The following is a 20,654-nucleotide window of genomic DNA, read 5'->3' as shown; positions in this document are numbered from 1 at the left end:
CAGGCTGGCTGGCAGCCTCCTCGCTCCCGCGGGCCTGTGCCGACCCAGGACGGCGTGACCCCGGGAGGACGGGCAGGCCCTGGCCCGGCGGGCCCTGAGAGACGCCTGGGGCCGTCGCGTTGCCCACCCGCTGCCCACCGCCCGCTGCTGCTGACTGCGAGGCGAAGGGCGATGGCGGCGGCGGCGGCGGGGCCGTCGCCATGGCAGCGGGCGGGCCCGCCCGGCCCGGCCCCGGCCCAGGTGCAGCCGTGCGGCGCCGCAGGACCATTTAGCTGCGGCCCGGCGCGGGGCTGAGGCGTGTTCCCGCTCCGTGGCTCGGCCTCGCTTCGGCCGGTGAGTGGAGCTCCGCAGCCTGGCCAGGGCGAGGGAAAGGCGGGAGGGTCGGGAGAACAGCCCTCAGGAAGTTTAACGCAACTTTCCGCTGAGTCCGCGGAGCGCCGGGGGCGGGTGTCCGGGCTCGACTTTGAGCCTGGCGGCCGGAGGTGGGCGGCCGCGCTGAGGTGAGGGCCGTGGAGGGAAAAAGAGCTCCCGGGGAGCTGGGATCACGGCGGGCTCTCTTCGCTGGGGCTGCGGAGCCGCAGGCTTCGTGTGGTGGCCTGCGGGGCCTCCGCCGGGAAGGGGTGCCGGCGGCTTGCCGATGCCGGCTTCTCTCCGGGGGAGCGGGGAGGCTGCTGGCGGGGCCGTGTCCACTGCTGTGGGAGCCGGTTCCCTCCCCGGGACCGTGAGGCTGTGCCCCAGGCAGGTCTAAGGGAGCAGAGACGCAGGGGGACGGTGTGCGGGGCCTCCCGGCGGAGGTGCTGATGTCTGCAGGGAGCGCTTGGACCCGCTCCCCCGGGCTTTCGCCCGCGCTTGCCGGAGCAGTCTGGGGCTGCGCCCTCCCAGAGGTGCCAGCTGGGGCTCCTGTGTGCTTCATAGCTTGAAGCAGGGGAAAATGCTTCATCGTGAGGTAAAGATGCTGTTTTAAAGTTATTGTCACTGTGGCGTATTAGGTATAGTCAAAGAACCTTCATCACACTGCTGAGTGCACTGACTCTCACTAGCCTTATAGATAAAGATTGTGCTCTGTCTGCTGGTAACGTGAGCGTGAGTCTGCTGTAGGATGCTGGTATTCGCTGTTTCTCATACTGATCTCTCTTTAACTAGATGTGCTTCTCTTAAGACCAGCAGAGCAACAACAGGCAAAATGACAACTGTGAGGTATGAACAAGGGGCAGAGCTAACAGAAGCATCCAGGTGAGTGAAATGAACTGTACCAGTGTATGGTTTTGGGATTGCAGTATGCTGTGTGTGGTCCTCTGCTTAGAGTTTCTTAATGCTTTAAATATAACAAAGAGAATAATGATGGAGTGCTTGAAGTTTATATAGCATATAGTTTTTATATTTCCCCCCCTTAAAATGCTGTTGTCTGTGAGGAGTGACATCTGTGAGAGAAATATGCTGTTGTGACTGACTTCTTGTAAGTAGTTAAGACCTACAGAGCACCTAGCCTTGGTATAATAAGCTCATGGCAGTAAAGCCTGTTCTCTTCTAGCTTTCAGAAATACTGTCAAGCTCTCTTGCAGAGCAAGAGCATCTTGCTCTACTCTCCTTAAAAGCCTCAAGTCTGAAGTTCAGTGTGTGGAGGAAATTGGTTCTTCTAGTATATCCTCACTTTCTTCTCTTCCACCCTAGTAGTTAAAGACTAGATACAGTAGCCTGTGGCAGAGAGCTTGTTCCAGCTTGGACAACAAGTAGATGCAGAGTGCTCAGCAAAACAAACTCCCTCTGAGGGAGGCATTATCTAGAACTGAATTCTTGTGTGAGAGCACAGTGGAAACAGTGTACTCAGACTTGGTTTCTGTTTTCTGTTTGAGTTCAAGATTGGTTTCCTAACACAAAACACTACTGTTGCTCATTCTTATTTTGGCTTATTTTAATCACAGTAGAGGATAAGAAGGTGGCATTTGGTGCACATCATGTGTCTACAAGTATAAGCAAGTGACCTGCAGCAAAATTGCTGTAGCAGCAGCAACCTGCTTTAATGAGTGAAGCATTTCAGCTGTACATTAAGAGGAAACTCCCAAATGAATATCCTATAAGGAGAGCTAGGAAGCAAAGCTGAATGGCCATACATCAATAGAGCTTTGCTTCAGTTCTAGGAACAAAGTGACGATACTGGTGTCTGGAGATACTGGAGCTGAAAAACTAGCTTTAAATAACAAAATTGTTGGGGGAGGTGAGTGGGGAATCATTCATCTCTTCAGCCTGATACTGAGTGCAGGTGGTGAACCATCAGTACTGGTTGCTGATGCTGTAGGAAATGCATCATTGAACCTTTTGCTTAAGAGGGGGTTAGCCCACAGTGTAGAAGCAGCACTGGTGCATGGGTCTGTTGTGGAGGAGAAAGAATACTTGGATCCTCTGAGTTGTTATGCTAATGCTTCAAACATGCTAGATTGCCTCGGAGCAGCACAGAAACATCAATATTGAATACGTGAATGTAGTTGCTCCTGCCCAAGAAGCAATGATGCCAGAGATGGAGCAAACACTGTGGCTGTGCTATTATGCAGCACAGTATTTCTGTGGAGAAGGCTGAATTAGAAACTCCTGGATGTGGATGTTACATTTTATTTTCTCTGAAGTCATCATGTGGCCTTTGAAGCTTCTCAGGTGGCTGAACAAAAAGTTGATCTAAAGAGACCCTTTTAAGGAAGTTATGGCTAGCAGCCACTACCCCAAAAAAATGCTGTTCTAGCACTAGCTCAGCTGCTGCTGCTCTGGTCTTCCAGTTTCCGGTCTGGTATCCTGCCCTGCACAAAAACATCTCTGTGCTATGGCTTTTCCTGGTGAAAACATCTCTGAACAAGTAGTTTATAGTAATAGCATTAATGTCTTTTGGACTCTCTGAAGCAATTTTGCATATGCATATTTCCAGGACTTCCAGAGTCTGGACTGTTAAGTCCTCAGCAGACTCTTGGATGCCCTACTTCAAAGGCCTTTATCCTATTGCTGAAAACATCTGTTCCCTTCCTCCCCCAAAAGAGAAACTTCTGAAAGATGGATTGCTAACAGGAACTTGGTCAGTATGAGCCAAGGGGTTCTGCTGTGCCAACATATGGGAAGTCTTTCTTTCTCTGGTACTATGCCTGTGCTCTGGCTCAGGCTGCTGCTCACTGCTCAGCTGATAGTTAATAGTCCTTTCTCTGGAATAACAAAGGGTAGCAATGTATAAAATCGGCATCTGTATCAGTATGTGACTTGTGTTATTCCTTTGCCAGCTCTCCAACAGCGGAAGAGCCCACAGTAAAGATTGATGATGGTCGTGATGAGGATAATGAACCAGACAGCTGTTCCAAGTAAGCTAATGATATACTAAACGCTTTGCTTTCCACTTTTGGGGGTAACTTCTGAGCCAAAATAAGAAGGCAGATGGCTTGCTGAAGTAGAGATAAGCCCAGTAAGTTACTTGACATTGACCTTTGTTGTAGCACATAATAAACACAAGTAAGTCCAGGAAGCTTCTTTACACCTCTAGAGATGAAAGCCCAACCCAAGAACTAGCTACAAGTCCATCATATTATGGAGAATGCATAGTCCAAACTGCATTGATTAAATTTTCCCAAAGGAATGAGTTTGGGAGAGCACAGAAGGACAAATGCTGGTGAGAAAATTAGTATCTGAGGCGAATGATAGCATCATGCCCTTGTCAAGACCAAACTGTCTGAACTTGCTAGTGATTAATTCTGTTCTTGAAGTAGTTCTTTTCCAACAGTGTTTAGCTCTTGTCACCAGATTACTAACTTACAGCATACTTAGTCAAAACAGTGACAAGTGAGTAGACTTGTTTCTCTGTTCCTGCAGCTCAAGAACAGTAAGATTAAGCCTGTTATCTCAGTTCTTCTATGTGACAATGTGTCTTTCTAGAATTCAGAAGTTGGCATTTACAAATGCATTTCACAAAGGCTTTAAGCGAAGTATGTGAGCAGATGTGCCACATTCTCTTTAACTGATTTAAGATGTTGGCAGGCCAAATTGTAGGGCTGTATTTATATTTCAGTCTTTTGTGCACCTAATAAAGGTACTTGTCCTTAAACTGTGGAAGTTGAACTCTTGGCGTACTTCCTACACTTGCATTGTAGGATTGACTGGGCAAAGACATAGACCAGCAAACTGTTAGTGTAATTATTGCAGTGCTTCCATAGATATTAGACATTCTAAATGCAAGGAGAACATCCTATATGCTAGGCTGCCTTCAAGACAAGACTTGTTATCACGCCCTTGACTTCCAAGGCAAAAGTGGGTATGACAACCTAAGTATCTCCTTCCTGCTTAAGGATGCAGATGTTTGCTGGCTAGACCTTGTTTCTTAGTTCAAACTTTAGAACTTAATAATGAGAAGTATTGGCTAATTCAGTAAGCCCAGCAAAATGCTTCCTCATCACTACAAAGATACCCAGCCTTGTCTTAAAGTTATTGAGGTGTTAAGGATGTGCACCAGGTGGAATGCAATGCTCAAGTTACCCTAGAGGAAACAAGTAGCTCAGACAAGATCACTGGGGTGCAATATACATTATTGAGCTGACAAAGACTTCCTGTAACAGTGGTATCTCTAATGATGGTGGGGAGGGGAAGTGTAGAAACTGTGTATATAGCAGGAAAGATAAGGTAGATATGTGAACAATACAAAAGGAATGTACCAGTATTTTTTTGTCAGTATGTCAGAACCTTTCATTAGTGATATACTTGGAGAAGGTGTTTTCTTTTAAGTGTCTAAGAAAAGACTTGGTGCTTATGGTAGTGAAGTAATCCCAAGATTGGGACTGGCAATCTGTTTTTCAAAATGTCAGAACTTGGGGTTTGCACATAATTGCTTCTACCTTAGTTCTTGGTGTAGCCTAAAAAGACTTTCAGCTAGCAAGATAGTTACACAAAGGCATAGCTTTAAACTAGAAGGCTTAAGTACACCAAAGAGGCAACAGATCTTCTGTGGCAGAACACAGGAGCTGGAACCCTGCTACAGCTGGAGATACCTCTCACAATTGGAAGAACTTAGCTTCAGTAACTCATTTTCTTAAAAGGCACTTGAGTCTTCAATCTGAAAGCCAAACCAATATTTCTTTTTTTTTTTAAAGGTAGAAAAGGGATTTGTCTTGCTGTATTCCAAGAGCACAGAATCAGTAGTGGAGCTATTAACAAGTGCAGCTTTTTCCAGCCCTGGAAAAAAATCCTCTAGCATAATAAGCTAGTATCTTGAACAAGATACCTTAAGAGATGTTTATCCTTTAATCTTCCTCTTGACCAATAGCTATTATATAAGCCCCTTTCTTAAAGCTTATAACTGAGCATTAAGCCAGACTTCTAGTGTCATTGGAATTGTGACAGTGAATAGTGTTATGCATAAGTATGTACTGCTGTACTTCTAGGGTCTGTAATTCATAAATATACTTCTAACAAGTGGTCAAAGTATTACTTTAAGTACTGTCTTAACCTATATACTTCATAAATGCAACTGAATAATCTCCTCTTAAAAAAACCCACTACTGTACAGAATTCTAAAACCAAAAGAATGTGAACAAAAGAATGTAACAGTGCTCTTATGGCTAATATCAGTAGCAAAATGTCACTTGTCTTGATACCAATTCTCTTCTCCTGCAGTGCAATTAGGAGGAAAATTTCCCCATTTGTGATGTCATTTGGATTCAGGTAAAATATCATGCTTGTAATGATATGGGCAAGGTAGAAATAGTCTTTATTTATGGTGTAAGAACTTGGAAAGTTCCTTGAACAACAGTGACTCCAACCTGCTCTGTCTGGAAAGTATTGAATCCCCTATCACTCCTGAAAGGGTGACTTGAAAAGTACTTTGATTCGGAAAGGAGCCATAAACAGATATTGACTACATTCTCCAAGGAGAGCTGAAAGTCAGAACTTTAAATGCCATTGACTTGGATAAAAGCTCTATAATGGCTTACTCCAGGCTGTGGCAGTCTTTGAACAATCAGTTGGTCAGTTATATGCAGTCTAGGTGCTGCAACAAGGCAAGCTATTAAAGATAGTTATTTTTAAGGGACTACACTAAGTCACAAGTGGGAGGGAAGGTGAGTGAGCTGAAAGACAGCACTGACACTTGAATGCTTTAAAGCATGAATGCTTTAAAGGCACACATGTGGTTTGCACCACTTCAGGGTAGCTGTGGAATTACGGGTTAATAACTAGAGCTGAGTCTGAAGTAAATCTACAGTTCCACATGGATGATATACTCTGTGCAGATAACTTTAAAAATGCAATTTGAATCCTTCAGCTGCTTATACAAGCAGGCCTCAATCTGTATATAAGGACGTACTCTCCCTGGAACAGCTTAAAACAAAAATCTGGGCTTGTGCTCTTCAGTCAATAAATGTTAGCGATTCATTCCTACCTCTGAAGTTGTATTTTTCTTTTTGCAGAGTATTTGGAGTTGTACTTATCATTGTGGACATTTTAGTCGTGATTGTGGATCTGGCTATCAGTGAGAAGAAGAAGGGCGTTAGAGAGATTCTTGAAGGTGTTTCTCTGGCAATAGCACTCTTCTTCCTCATTGATGTTCTCCTGAGGGTGTTTGTTGAAGGGTAAGACATGGGCAAAAGTTAAGTCAGTGTGGCAAGCCCTCAGGCTAGTAAGGAAGCAATACTTCAAGCTTGGACTACGAACATGGATGCCCTGTAGGCTAGTTTTCTGGTCATAGACAATGGCCACATCTTTTCTTGGCTGTGCATATTGGCTGTTAGCCTTCTGTAGAATAATCTGTAAAGTGCTTTTAGTATAAATGAGCAGTTGGAAACAGCATCAGCTTTGCTGTGACTTATGTGTGTAGACCAGTTGTAAGATTATTTTATTAGTGAGTCTTCAGTACTTAGTGTTAAGAACAACTTCAGGAGAGTTTGTCTCTAGCAGTAGTTCTGTATAAATGGTTCTCTTCCTGAAGATGTGTGTCAATCTTTGTTATTCATATGGGCATCTGTCTAAAACTCTCCTTTGTTTCAGCTTCAGGAACTATTTCCGGTCCAAACTGAATATTTTGGATGCATTCATAGTGGTGGGCACTCTATTAATTAACATGACATACTCCTTCTCTGACCTTGCTGCAGCAGATCAGATACCAAGGTAAGAATGGTATGGCAGCTGTTAAATGAGCTCTCTTTTCTTGATAGTCTTCTAAAGAATTTTCTTGGGCACATCTAAGCTAGATGGGTGCATATTAGATCATGAATATGGCTGTGATAGTATTTCATGGTGCAGACTAATGAAGGATAGAGACACCTAACTTTGGTCTACAGTTATACTGTAGACGGTCCCTGTCTTGAAGGCAGAGATGATTTAAACTTATCAGTTGGGGTAACTAGAAGTGAATAGCGAGGCCATCAAATGGTCTGACTCAAGCATTTTTTTGGGAAGGTGTGCAGCAGCCCTGATAAAGAGAGGAGAGTCTGAAGAAGGTCAGAAAGAAGAGCTGAATTATAATAGCAAATGGAACAGACAACTGAGGGAGGATCTCCATCTAATGGATCTTGAGATAGAAAGAGTAGCCACACTGTCTTGTTTCCTCCACCTTGCTTTCCCAAAAGCCCCATGGTAACTATGTTGGATTTCTCAGCCATGCCCTGGGGACGGGAAACATGCTGTTTATGTGCATAAATTAATTCAAGTCGTATTTCCATCTGATTTCTGTAGTTTGATCATATGATAACCTGTGAGAAGAATCCATTCCTGATGGAGACAAACTAATCTTGGAGTTGTAGTTCTATCTGTGCTAGGTTTGAATTAGTGAAACTTGCTTGCATCAGCCAGGGAAAGTTGAGCTCTTTTTTAAAAAACAAATCACCCCCCACAATTCAACTGGCTAATGGGCACAAGGAATTCTTCTAGAAGAAACCAACTCAAAGTCTTGTTATTGAAGAATCCAGAGTTGGACAAACATCTGGAAGTACTAGTTGTCTCTTCAAATGCCAGCTAAACTCAGGTTTCAAAAAGTAGAACTGTCAAAGGAATAGCTTTTGCAGTCTCAGAATCATAAAAGGCTGTTTCCTTCTAGGTCTTTTTAAACATTACTCTGAGGTCAATGATTTCTTCTCATCTGTCTGGCCACATTTTTCTAAAGCAGCTTTCAGCTTATGGCAGCATCCAGTTAAAGGTAGGAAAAACAGCACTGTGACAGGGTAATCTGTTATCTTTACTAGGCTGTGTTAGTAGCAAACCAGAGCCTGCACTGATCCATCCTGTTGCAGATTGGTGTGTGCAAGTTCCTTGTATTCTGGCTTGCTGAAGTTGATGGGGATTTAGAACAGGCTTTTGGGTTGCATAAAAAGGAGTTCACACTGATGCTCTCAGAAGATACTCAGCTGGGGCCTACCATCTCACCCATGCAATTCTTGAGGCCCTCTGTACAACTTCTCTTTTTAAGGGCTCTTCAGTCCTGTTCTGACCAAAATACTATTACCTGGCACTAGATGATACCTCAGACTTGGCCAAATCCCCAATCTTCATGAGATGGTCTTCCCACCTAGCACTCCAGTAGTGTCCACACAATCCAACTAATTCCCAGTAGCCTACCTGGGGTTTATCACTCTTCTTTCCTCATAGACGTTCCTCAGAAGCAAACAGCAGTCTTAAAGCACCTGATACATTTCAATAATTAAAATCTGAGAGCTTTTATGTGGATGAGAGCATGTGTGACAAATGAAATTTCAGTGGCGGTCCATAGAGGTAACATGGCCTGTTAGAAGGGTATGGTCTCTAGTTCTAATCCGGTCTAGCTGGGTGTGCATTGGGATGAGCTACCCGTTTCCTTAAGTCTGACCTATAAAAGGGCGTTGAGGAATGGGAGCTGGGTACGAGTCTGTGAGCTAATGCTTAAATCACTCACTTCCTAAAGGGCAGAATGCAAACTGCTTTTTATTTTGAGGAGCTGCTTCTCACCATTGTGGTTCAGGCTGGGGAGAGGGGCTGTGGAGTCTTCACTCCAGTGTTGGTTCAACTTCTTGGCTGTCACCTCCCAGGGAACTCTCTGTTTTGAAAACAGTAGGGTGATCCTGAACTAGGAAGGAGCTGGGGGAAAAACTGAAGCTTTCCTTCAGGTGTCCAGGACATCCTTGTCTTGCTGACTTTAAGCTCCATATCAGTAGAGAGCAAACTGTCTTCAACTGGAGGTGATGGGATAATGTTTCTGTAATAGTTGTGCCCCTTACTGCAGGTATTCACCAGGATTATTGCCTAAGTGTATCAGGACCTGAAATATGTGCATGTGTTCCTTAGAAGTATATGCTCACATACCTCCCTAAGGAATGAATGTTAGTTTGCCCTAGTCCCTAAGGGTATGCAAAAGCAGCTGCCCCTGTTCCTTTGCTTCCACAGAATCACTCACATAAGTATCTTGCCTGCTTCAAAGTTCAATAGCAGTTCAAAGTTCCTCAAACCAAATCATCTGTTCAAGTTGCTGAATGATTAAACACAGGGTTTATACTGATCTGTTCTCAGGTTTCTTAATCAAGGCCTGCCTAGCTTCTCTTTTAAGCTATTTTTCAGGTGGCTAATTACACTTAAATGTATACTTGAACAAGCTTCAAGGAACAAGAATTTGAGGATAATAACATAGATAGTGTTAAGGAATTTGTTGCTTGCTGGGCAGAGGTGCCTGTGAAAGTCTGAGCAAGTAGGGGGTTTCTTAGTTCTGTTAGCTGTTCAGAACATGTACTCCCCAAAAAACCCTCAATAAAACAATTGTATTCTTCAAGCATAGTATTCTTTCTCCAAAATCAGCCTGGGAAGTCCTATTCAGTATATGAAACAAAGTTTTTTAAACTGTCTCTGAAACAGCTTTTAAATAGCTTTGATATTTACATCTAAGTTTAATTGTGTTCATTTCCTGTCATGGTGACTCTGACTCTCCTCTAGAATGGTTACTCTCCTCCGAGTTCTGAGAATTGTCATCTTAATAAGAATATTTCGCCTGGCTTCACAAAAGAAGCAACTTGAAGTGGTGACCAGGAGAATGGTAAGTTGGCCTCTTAAATATATCTAGCCTACTGTTTCCAACTCTCTCTTTCTCCAGGCAGCCATCAATGGTGAGTAGAAAGACTGCCCACAGCCTATTGGTCTACAACTGATAATATTGCTTAAGCAGCATGCTTGTTCAGCGCCCCTGACAGGGTACTAGAGCTTTGCCTCCAACTTCAGTATAGCTAATAATTCTTAACTTTGCTTGAGTAAGCAGTAACTTGACCTGAAAGGCCAGCGTATCAAGGCAATTCTGACACCGTGTGTCTCACTTGATAATTTCTGATTTGTGTGGTACATAGACTGTTTTCTCTCACATGGGGAAGATAAGAATTTTAATGCTTGTGCTGCTTTTTCCAGGTAAAAACAAAACAACCTAGCTGTTGAAGCCCTATCCATTGTAAATGCCTCTTCTTATTTTCATCAGGGATACTAAAGTGGTACTTGAAGCTCCAAGTATGTCCTCTTGCTCAGGAATAAGCAGTCTTGGTTATGCTGCCCTTAACTTTCTTCTTCCTTCCTTCAGCTCCCAAACACTCAAGTAGCCATGACAGATTCATGCTGCAGTCTGCAAAGAATCTGCAGTGTTAATCCCACTAGAATAAACTTCGATACTTCAGGGTAAAAATTCTGTATGGAGCTTCTACCTAAAAGTTAACACAATAAATGCTGTTCTTGGCTAATGCTGTGAACTTTGCTATAGCAAAATGAGGCTCTCCTACTCATTCTGAACTTCAGAGTCTAGATGGTTGTTTTTCCTAGTAACAGGCAACACTTATTGATCTTTGGCATTCCTTTGGAAGACTAACTCTACTCTTTTTTTTGGCAGGTCTCTGAAAACAAAAGGCGTTATATGAAAGATGGCTTTGATCTGGATCTCACTTATGTTACTGGTTTGTAGAAGCAAATGACACTTTGCAGCATGTTACATCTTGCTAACACCAGTTATTCAGTTAATAAGTGCTTGACATGAAATACAGGCAATGTTTTAGACTACCAAAACTTAAGTATGAATTCAAACAAGGCCTACTCATTTTCTGTGGGATTTCGAAATATGGGTTTCTGACACTGTTCTCGAGGATTAGCCTTCTGGGAGAGAGGTGGTACATGCTGTAGTAATGATAGAAATTCTCCTGAGACCTAGGGAACCAGAGCTGAGAAACCATTGACTAATTCCTAGTATTTTTGCCTGTGATTCTATGGAGACTGACACTTAATGGTAGTTGATGCTTCAGGAAGCATCATTCTCCTGCTCTAGCTATACTAAATGCAGAAGAAAACCTCTCAGAAATGGGTAAATGGTTCTTATTAGGGTGGAAATAAGCTGTTTCATAATAATGTTTCTCTCAATCATGTAGTTCCTGCATGTGGGGAGGGTTCCCCCTGTTGCTTCTGATTGCTGTCTTTTCCACAGATCGCATTATTGCAATGTCATTTCCATCTTCTGGGAAGCAGTCTTTCTATAGGAACCCTATAGAGGTAAAAGCCTCTCATCTACCAAGTTCAGTATTTCTAAATGCTTTTAGGTTCCCACTAATTTGCATGTGGACTAGATTGTCAAGTCAATTCTAGTCCTGCTGTCTTGGCTGGTTGGAATGACTAAATGGTGGTCTTCACTGTGCTGCACTGCTTGTGTTGTAATCTCTTAGCTAAGCCTAGTGAGATGTATCTCTGAGTGGGCATCAGAGCACCAGTGTGTGTACCTCTTCCTTGGGAATGCTTCAGATAATCAAGTCAGTTCTGTCCCAGGCTAGTAATAGTATGAGTGGTGAGAACTGTATATTCATCTAAATAAGATGTTTAAAAGGTCTGCATTAATGCCCTTTAGAGCTATGCTGTCTCATATCGTGGAAACATAAATATGTAGGGCAGGGAAGACAGTTCCAGTAGTACTTTTATTCCAGACAAGAACCTGGAAAGGCCTGCTGTCCAAGGGCTGTTTGTGAATGCAGTTACTGACACCACTTGGGGGGTGGGGGATGAGGTGGCAGTGGAAATGAGGAGTAGAGCCCTAACTACTCTGAACTTGTATCTTGTTATTGCTTTAGGAAGTTGCAAGATTTTTGGACACGAAACATGCAGACCACTATAAAGTCTACAATCTCTGCAGTAAGTATGTTTAGCTACTGACTATATTGAAATACTGCTAAACAGAAAAACATCTTTTCAAGGTATGATGCTGGCAATGCTAGATCTCCAAGAATTTAAAGTCTGTCAAAAGTAAACAGCTGTCTCTGACTACCTTCTGTCCTGAATGTGGTTATTGACTTTGAGCATTGTACCAAAGCTTGCAAAGGAGATACTGGATGCCTTGCAGTTTAGACTTCCTTGCTTATGCAGAACAACTGCATCAATGTTCCAAAACTCTTACTAAAGAAGTAAACAACTAAACCTGAGCTAAATCTTGGGGTGATGTTGGAGCATCTTTCTAATGAAGGCTTAGAAGAATGAATAGTTAAAGCTCTTCTGTTTTAGAGGTGGCTAAAACAATGAAAAATACTTCAAGAACAACTATCCTTTGTCTTCTGATCTCTTAGTAGAGCGTCAGAGCTGGAAGCAGACAAGGTATGGTATAGAAGCATCAATAAGTAAAACTGTCCTCTAGCCAGCAGAGGGGTTGATGAAGGGACACAGATGAGGAGTGTGGTATTAGCAGCTCCTTACCACTTTGTAGGTGGTTGTTGCTGTAGTTGACCCTGACAGTACATCAGAACATTAACTTTCAGATCCCTAAATAACCCCTATGGAAAGGAATGGCCATCTGGGCCTGGAGGTTAATTTTCACTTACAAGTGAGATGTGCGAAACTAGAAGTTAAGCAAGCATGATTTTAGCCAAATTACCTCATAGTTTTTCCACTTTGATCTATTTTTATTACTGTACTTTAAACACTAGTGTATGCTCAGACCAGCAGTTGTGTCACAAGCCACTTGCTTTGTTGCAAATCTATTCACTTTCCTGGTGTAACTCAGGATCTTTCCCTGTAGGTGAAAAAGGCTACGACCCCAAGTACTTCCACTACAGGGTGGAAAGGATCTTTATTGATGACCACAATGTCCCAGCGCTACAGTGAGTCTTGTCAAGAAATACATACATCATGATTGTTCTATGTGCACATCTGCCTTGATCCACTAATTTTCCTCTTATCTAGGGACATGCTGAAATTCACTGCCAGTGTCCGTGAATGGATGAATCAAGACAAAAAGAACATCATAGCAATTCACTGTAAAGGAGGCAAAGGTAGGGCTTCTCATGTGTAATCTGTGTATGCTATGAATTAAATGTTATTCTTATTGCGGCTTCTTTGATGCAAGTATGGCCTTAAGCCATAGCATGAGATGGGTTTGGAGTGTAACTTGACAAATTCTGCAGACATTGATGACTAGTAACAGTATAGTGCTGTGTGTTTAGTATTACACAACCCCATTTCTAGGTAGCCCAAGTTGGTTCTTAATCTAAGTTGGCATCTGATCTCTTAAAATGGTCTTCAATAACTTCCTGCTGTCCTGACTGCTGGGACAGCAGTCTCCCAGGAGAGTCTGGGGATAGGGAGCAACCAAAATTGCTACTATCAAAAGTGTTACACTGCTTTGCATCCTTGGCAGCCAGTCACCCACACTGAACATCCTGCACTGTAATATACCGCAAGCGTTTTAATTTCTTGTGATGGGTGGGTAGAGTGTTGTAGGTACTGCTGGATCTTAAATCAAGACACACAAGGTATTGTGTAATAGAATACAATGTAGCCTTATGGGAATAGGCTAGTCAAAGCTACTGCACATAAGCTGACCTGCAAGTGCTATCCGCAACATGTAGTAGTACAGGAGCTGTTGAAATGCATAGATAGCTGTGCAAGTAAGCCAAACTTCCCTGCAAACATCTGCCACATCTTTAGCTACCTGCTGTTACTACTGCAAATACTTGGCTTAAACCAGGTGGTTACTTAACATAAAGAAGGCTCTTTCCCCCACTTGGAAGCATAGCTTAAAATGTTTTGTAAAACTGAACATTGAAACTACGTGCAGGCCAAAACCAGCTTGAAGAGCAAGTGTAGGGAGGGGTGACTTGTCCTCTAAGGTGTTAAATTCAAAACTGAGACTATACTGAAGTCTTTGTGCTAGCAGTCTTGATGCCTTCTTAGTATGGTTGTGGAAGAAAAGTTGGAGCAGAGAAGCAACTCTTTGAGGCTTGGAGCGCTGGCAAGTGCCAGTCTATAACCTAATCTAGTAGTGTGTACTTGATGCTGTCCCCTGCTAAATGGAGTATGCAGATACTGGCCAGCTTCCTAAGTATCTCTAGAAATACTACAAAGAAATGTGGGGACTGCTTTCAAGGAACAAGTTAACAAACTGCAGTATCTTGTCTTTAACCCATTCTTCCCAGAAATACAGGCACTTGACTACTCTAGTGTCACTTATCTCATGTTATTTCTTCTATTTAAAAAATTTGTAACTTCATCATCACAAAAATAATCCTAAATACCGTTGAACTCCTGTAGTTCAAACTGTCTCTTACTTCTAATAACAGGCAGGACTGGAACAATGGTTTGTACCTGGCTCATAGACAGTGACCAGTTTGAGAGTGCAAAGGTAAAAAATGCTGTTTATTTTTTGATTCTTCTAGTATTCAAAATGCCCCTTTAGAACCTACTTAATTGGTGAAATGCACTAATAATCTGCAAAAAGTCTATACTGGAAAAAGGATACTGTGAACAATCTGTTCTACAAAAAAGTTCTTGCAGATCTTGCTACTATGTAAATCCCTTTCTGATGAAGACTAGTCTTGATCAGGAAGAACTGGGAAGGTAGAATTTAACAGGATACCAACTTTGAACCACTTTTTTTTCTTTTGGAGGCATAATAGACCTAGGATCTTGAGCAACAACTTTCTTAAACTGTAGATGGCTTCTGAGCATGCTCTACTAAGGATAGTGTCACTGTTTTTAAGTGCTTTTTTTTTTCCCCCAAATTTCCCTTCAAGTAGTGTGAGGCATCAAGAATTGTCTTGACTGTCAGCTTTATAGCAAGAAGCCCTTTTTGGGGAAAAGGAGAAAGATCAGCAAGTCCCAGCCAGGACAGATGCATGTACTGCTTTAGTATCCCAGGTTTGGTATATCAATCTGGAGACCTGGGTTGCAGAAGGCCCAGGTGACTCAAGGTAGTCTGGCCAGAGCATGTATCCATTTAATCACTTGTTTTTCTTTGAGTTTGGTTTGTGAGGATCCGAACTAATGTTCAGCTTGGTCTGCCACAGACCACTTGAGAAATATAGATTGTTCTAAAGCAATTGCTTAAGAAGCATATTGCTTTCCTCATTCAATGACCTTTATTAGCACTCTTCCATGGATGATGGATTTAATGATCTGACTTCCTAATTATACTTTATTCTAGTTAAAAGCCTCCTTTAGAAGGTACCAAAGCAACTGTTAGATATTTTCACTTGCATTACCTTATTGGAATTGACTAGTGTAATTCTAGTTTACTATCTACTTCTCAGGAAAGGGAATGGTGATGGGATGAATATATTAACCCTTGAAATTATCTTCCTACATAGGAAAGTCTGGACTACTTTGGGGAGAGAAGAACTGATAGAAGCACAAGTACCAAGTTTCAAGGAGTTGAAACTCCATCCCAGGTAAGCTTGAGCAGGTCCAGTAGCAGTAACCAAACCAACAAGTCTTGTGAGTGCTTATGCTACCCTACCTCCTCTGCCTTGTTTCAGAGATGTAGGTTCCTACTAATGCTTAACTCCTGAACTTTCTGTGCTCTTCTTTAAGGGTTGGAAGACTATCAAGTGGTAGGGTTGCACTGCATCTTTTCCCCCTTTCTCCAAGCACGTTCCTTATGCCTTTCTCTATGTAATATCATCAAATCTGAATTATGGTATCTAAGATAACAGAATTGTTGAGATTAGGGGAGCTTTCAGTCCAACCTCGCTGCTCAAGCAGGGTGAGCTAGAGCAGGTTGCCTAGGGCCATGTCCAGTCAGGTCTAGAATACATCCACAGGTGGAGACTCCATAACCTCTCTGGACAACCTGTTGGCAGTGTTTGTCCACCCTCACAGAGCATGACCCTATAAGACAATTGGGCTGTTCATCAAGGATGCACTGCAGCCTGGCCTGGGGAGGGCTATGGCACTGATGTGGCTGGTGGAGGAATGCATCCTCTAGAGACTGCATTCACAAGGAAATACTAAATAAGTTATTGCCTCAGACCACAGTTTGAGGCTTTGCTCATTTTGATTCACTGTGTACTGTGAGATTCAGAAGTACTGGTATAAAATAGAATGGAAGTATAGCTCTCCTTCAGAATATGCTTCTGTAAAATGAAAGTATCCTGTACATCTAAACATTCCGCCCCTTAAAAAGCTACAATATAAAAGCTCCTCACCTTCTTGCTGAACTCAAAAGTACAGAATTCCTCTTAAACATGAAGTTTAAATACTGCTTGAAAATGTAGATGTTGAATTTGCCTAGAGGATTGTTTGAACTGGGGAGGGGGAGGAGAACAAATGGCTACTTTCTTCTTAGCTTTGGATTTAGAGCTAAGAACTTGGTGTAGAAGATCTATTTAATCCTACTTCTTCCTAGAATTAGTCTGTGTGGGGTACAGAAACTGCATAATGTGTCTGGGTTTTTTGCATTACAGAGTAGGTATGTTGGGTATTATGAGATCCTGAAAAACAAGTATAACTTGAAACTCCCACCAGAGAGACAACTCAAAATAAAAAACCTCAAAATCCACTCTATACATGGTAAGAACTCTTGAATTTGAGCATTCCTCTATCTGGTAATGGTTTCCTAGTACAGGCAGCTGATCTCTACTGTCTCTCTTGCTAAGCCCATGATAGGAATGTAGACTCACTGGGATGTGAGAATTCAAATGGCACAGTTAAAATACAATGAAGAGCATTTTGGAGTGCAGTTGCCCCATGTGTTCTGTCACTTTCTGGGTGTCTGGTCGAATGGTGGCTCACATAAAACCTGCTCTGTTTTGGGAGGGGAATCACTTTTCAAGTGAGATTAACTCTGTGTGTGGAACTGAATCCACTAATGTTTCTCAACTTGATATACACACCTGGTTTTGTACATATGTACTGGTAATTTTGATAAAAGTCTAGAAGTTCAGCACTACTTGTTCAAGGGGACTTCAAACTGCTGTTCTTGTTCAGTCAGTGGAACTAGACTTTACATTAGCCTGTTCCTGCTCCACTAGTAGGATTCACTGCTACTTCAAAATACAGCTTTCAACTGCTGAATCTTGAGCTACCTTTAGCATTTGAGTTCTCTGAAGTCTATAGCAAGGTAGTCTGGAGAGAAGGCACTTTTGAAAAGGATTGCACTTGGTTTTCATGACCACTTGTCTCTCCAGCTAATGTATATACTATGGTTAATGCAACTCTTTCTTCCTAGGAGTTGGGAAAGGCAATGGAACTGATATGAAGGTGCAGATAATAGTGAAGAAGCAAATTGTACTAGAATGTGTATGTGCCAGTCAAGGAAACTGCAAGGTGAGAGTACTATGAAACTGTCAGTTGAGTCACAGAAGCTGAAAGCTGACTTAGAGGTCAAAAGTGTCTTCCTGTAAAAGTTGAATACTGGACATAAAACTATCTAAATAAATGGATGCTGTAAATTCTGAGAGAATGAAAAAGCTAAGCTTTGCTAAATCACAGGACAAGTAGTTCTAAGATAAAGATTTCCCTAGCAGTCAATTAAATGCAATAGCTCACTCCGACCTGAGTAGCTTAAGTTGTTGGCTATTATTCTAGCACTGCTATTGTATTTGTATACCATGAATGAGTAGCTAGTTATTGTCATGAATTGGTCCCTTGTTTCTCTGCAGTAACTTTTCATAAAAGTAATGCTTATTCTGTTTATCCAGCTCTTCTTTGATTCTGAAAGTGACTCTGTAGTCATTGGTTTGGAAGACAGCCCTGTTATAAGTGGTGATGTGAAAGTCAGATTTGAATCGCATTCTGTAAGTATAACAGCATGAAGACCTTCACTTTAGTATGAGGAGAGGCTTCAGTGCAAACTGCAGCTGGATGCTGGCTGTGCTGTGTGGGGCAGAATCTGTTCTCCCCCAGTAATACCTGCTATGTGGGGTGGCCCCGCTGTAGCAGCTGTTATTCCACCTCTGTGCAGTGAGTGATGCAGCAAATGTTGCCACATCAGCCTGTGCCAGCAGGGGAGGCATCTGGCTGTTCATACAGTACAACCAAGATGTCATAGTTGAGTACCTGCTGTTTCTAACATGGGTCTCTTACTTCATCATATTAAGTTTGAGTGACCTAGTCCTGAAATAACTTCAGTGAAAATAGTGATCTGGGTGTGATATTGGGCTCTTCAAGTGTACTGACTCTGGCACTGTAGCTTTGTAAACCAAACTACTGAAGACAGGTAGGTACTCTTGCTCTGCAAAAAATGAGTCCTATTGTCTAATGGAGTCCTTAAAGAAGGTCTTTGTGTTTAGGATCTCCCAAAAGGCTATGATGACTGCCCATTCTTCTTCTGGTTCAACACTTCCTTTATTGAAAATAACAGGTAAGTGATCATAGTGACTGCCTTCAGATCCTAACTTCTCATGTCTGAACAGAGTTGAGAGTTCCTAAATGTGGAACTAAAAGCTGAGATAGCTGGCTGATCTTAGCTTCTGTGTGGGTACTGGTCTCCAACTCTCAATTGAAACTTGTGAGCAGGCAGTTGGCACACATTGCTGGCACGGTGCCAAGTGTTTCAAACATACATGAGCTCTTTATCTTCATCATCTTAGTCCATTGGACTCTTTCCTCAGCACTCTAAGTGTTGTTAATGAACTTGATTTCAAAAAGGTAATGCTAACTATTCAACCCTAAGGCAACTCTGCCATCCTCTATAGCACAGCTGATTGAGAGGGTGGAACTCATTCAGCAGCTTAGCAGGCAAACATTAAGACCAGAGTTAGAGGTACTGATGCTTGGGATCCCAAAGAAAGGCTTTTTCTTACTGCTTCTCATGCTTTCTCACCAAAACTCCTGATGGACCTCCAGCCAGCAAAAGTTGGACTTGTCTGTCTTGCTAGGGGAGTGATGTAGAAATGCACAGACAGGAGATAATTCTTTTTCTGTCTACGAAACTTGACAGATTTAGACAGAGGAACAGTGAACTTGATGTATGAGATATAATTAATTGGGAACCCAAACAAAAAAAGTAAACCCATCAGGTTGATTGTATGTTTCTCAGACTACTTCAGATCCAAAGCCCTGTGCAGGCATGGCTGATACCTGTCTGAATTCAAGATCTGGGATGATATTTAGTATTCCAGGGCTGAGCTTGAAGTTCTCTTGACTGGCTGAAAGGAAAAATATGTCTTCTTAGGCTGTAAGATATGCTACTGAATTTTGTCTTTCAGACTCTACCTTCCCAGGAATGAGCTGGATAACCCTCACAAGTCTAAAACATGGAAAGTCTATAGTGAGACATTTGCTGTGGAGGTGAACTTCATTGAACCATAAGGGAAGCTGAAAGAAGGGAAACCTGTAAAATTAATCTCTTTTCCTGGAGAATGTCTTGCTGCTTCAGTATAAAGTGAAGCGGTCTCACTCTGATGTACTTAATGTATTTCTGTGTAGATACAACTTCTCAAATAAACTTACATGAAGTTCTGTTGGGCAGAGCAATAATAGTCTGAAGAGTTACTTAATGTCAGCTGAATGTTATGTCATGTGAATGAGCTTTTGGATCCTTTGGAGCCTAGATGTCTCTACACACAGGTAATCCCTACTTTATTAAACTAAGACAATTGTCTGTCTGTAAGCAAGAGCATTAACCTGATGGTGGGTAGAGACCAGCAGTCTCCAAAAATCTGACACCTTCCCTCACCATCAGGGTTTTCCATAGATCAGTAGAATATAGGAATTTGGAGGGAGGAATAGTAATCTGGCACAGGCAGACTGATAACTCTTGAGTACACGTCTGGTATTGAACCACTGTACATCAAAATCCGTGATGCAGGGTTTTGACCAACACCTGGCCTGGGAGCTGACTGTGGGGGTGGGAGACTGTGCAGGTGCTTCTCTGCCACTGTACCTCCCTGTAAAGGGCTGAGATGGCACATCAGCTTATGAGCATCCTGACTGCCTGGGATCAGTTAGCCAGGCTTGCCTTAACACCTACATGTGATGGGTTTGATCTGTGCGCTTGCTCCTTTGAGCTAATGCTGCACATGCTCACTGACCTCTCTTGAGCTAGACTAAGACCTATAATGCACAGACAATGCTTATTCTGCTTCCAGCTCTTCTCAGTAGTGCAGCTCTTCTGTGGAGACTGTTCAAGCCTTCCTTGATATGAAACATGTGTTGAGGTTAGCTTCTTAGTTCTGTTGCTTCTTTCGTCTTTTTACTGTTAGGAACCAAGAGCAGGAGGGCATTAACATAGCTTTCTATAGCTAATAACTAGCTAATGGACTAGGCAGAGAGATCTTATACCTTCCAGGTGCTTACTTGAGGCTAGTGGTATGCTATGAAGTACATGTGTAGACACAAGTTTTGCTGTTGCCGGGTAACTGGTATTTAGGGGCTCAGCTGTGGGAAATTCCCAGAGTTGGAAGCTGCTTCTGTCAGCACTGTACTTCAAGTGTGGAGGTTGAAACGTATCTTCAATG

The 20,654-nt window shown here is 42.5% G+C and overlaps 1 protein-coding gene across 1 annotated transcript; it reads left to right on the top strand.

Moving 5' to 3' along the window:
* Nucleotides 1-1,171: 1,171 nt before the first annotated feature.
* LOC104250977 (phosphatidylinositol 3,4,5-trisphosphate 3-phosphatase TPTE2) lies at nt 1,172-19,538 on the top strand. The gene is made up of 18 exons (XM_059820073.1): nt 1,172-1,233; nt 3,258-3,335; nt 5,635-5,682; nt 6,426-6,587; nt 7,003-7,122; nt 9,910-10,009; nt 10,841-10,904; nt 11,426-11,490; nt 12,060-12,120; nt 12,998-13,079; nt 13,162-13,250; nt 14,538-14,599; nt 15,564-15,644; nt 16,659-16,764; nt 17,423-17,520; nt 17,895-17,990; nt 18,486-18,556; nt 19,404-19,538. The coding sequence occupies exons 1-18, from the start codon at nt 1,184-1,186 to the stop codon at nt 19,504-19,506; spliced, it is 1,536 nt and encodes a 511-aa protein (XP_059676056.1). The 5' UTR covers nt 1,172-1,183; the 3' UTR covers nt 19,507-19,538.
* The last annotated feature ends 1,116 nt before the right edge of the window (nt 19,539-20,654 follow it).

This window comes from Gavia stellata, chromosome 1 (assembly GCF_030936135.1).
Source record: "Gavia stellata isolate bGavSte3 chromosome 1, bGavSte3.hap2, whole genome shotgun sequence".
NCBI lineage: Eukaryota > Metazoa > Chordata > Aves > Gaviiformes > Gaviidae > Gavia > Gavia stellata.
This window is presented reverse-complemented; position numbering and strand designations above follow the sequence as displayed.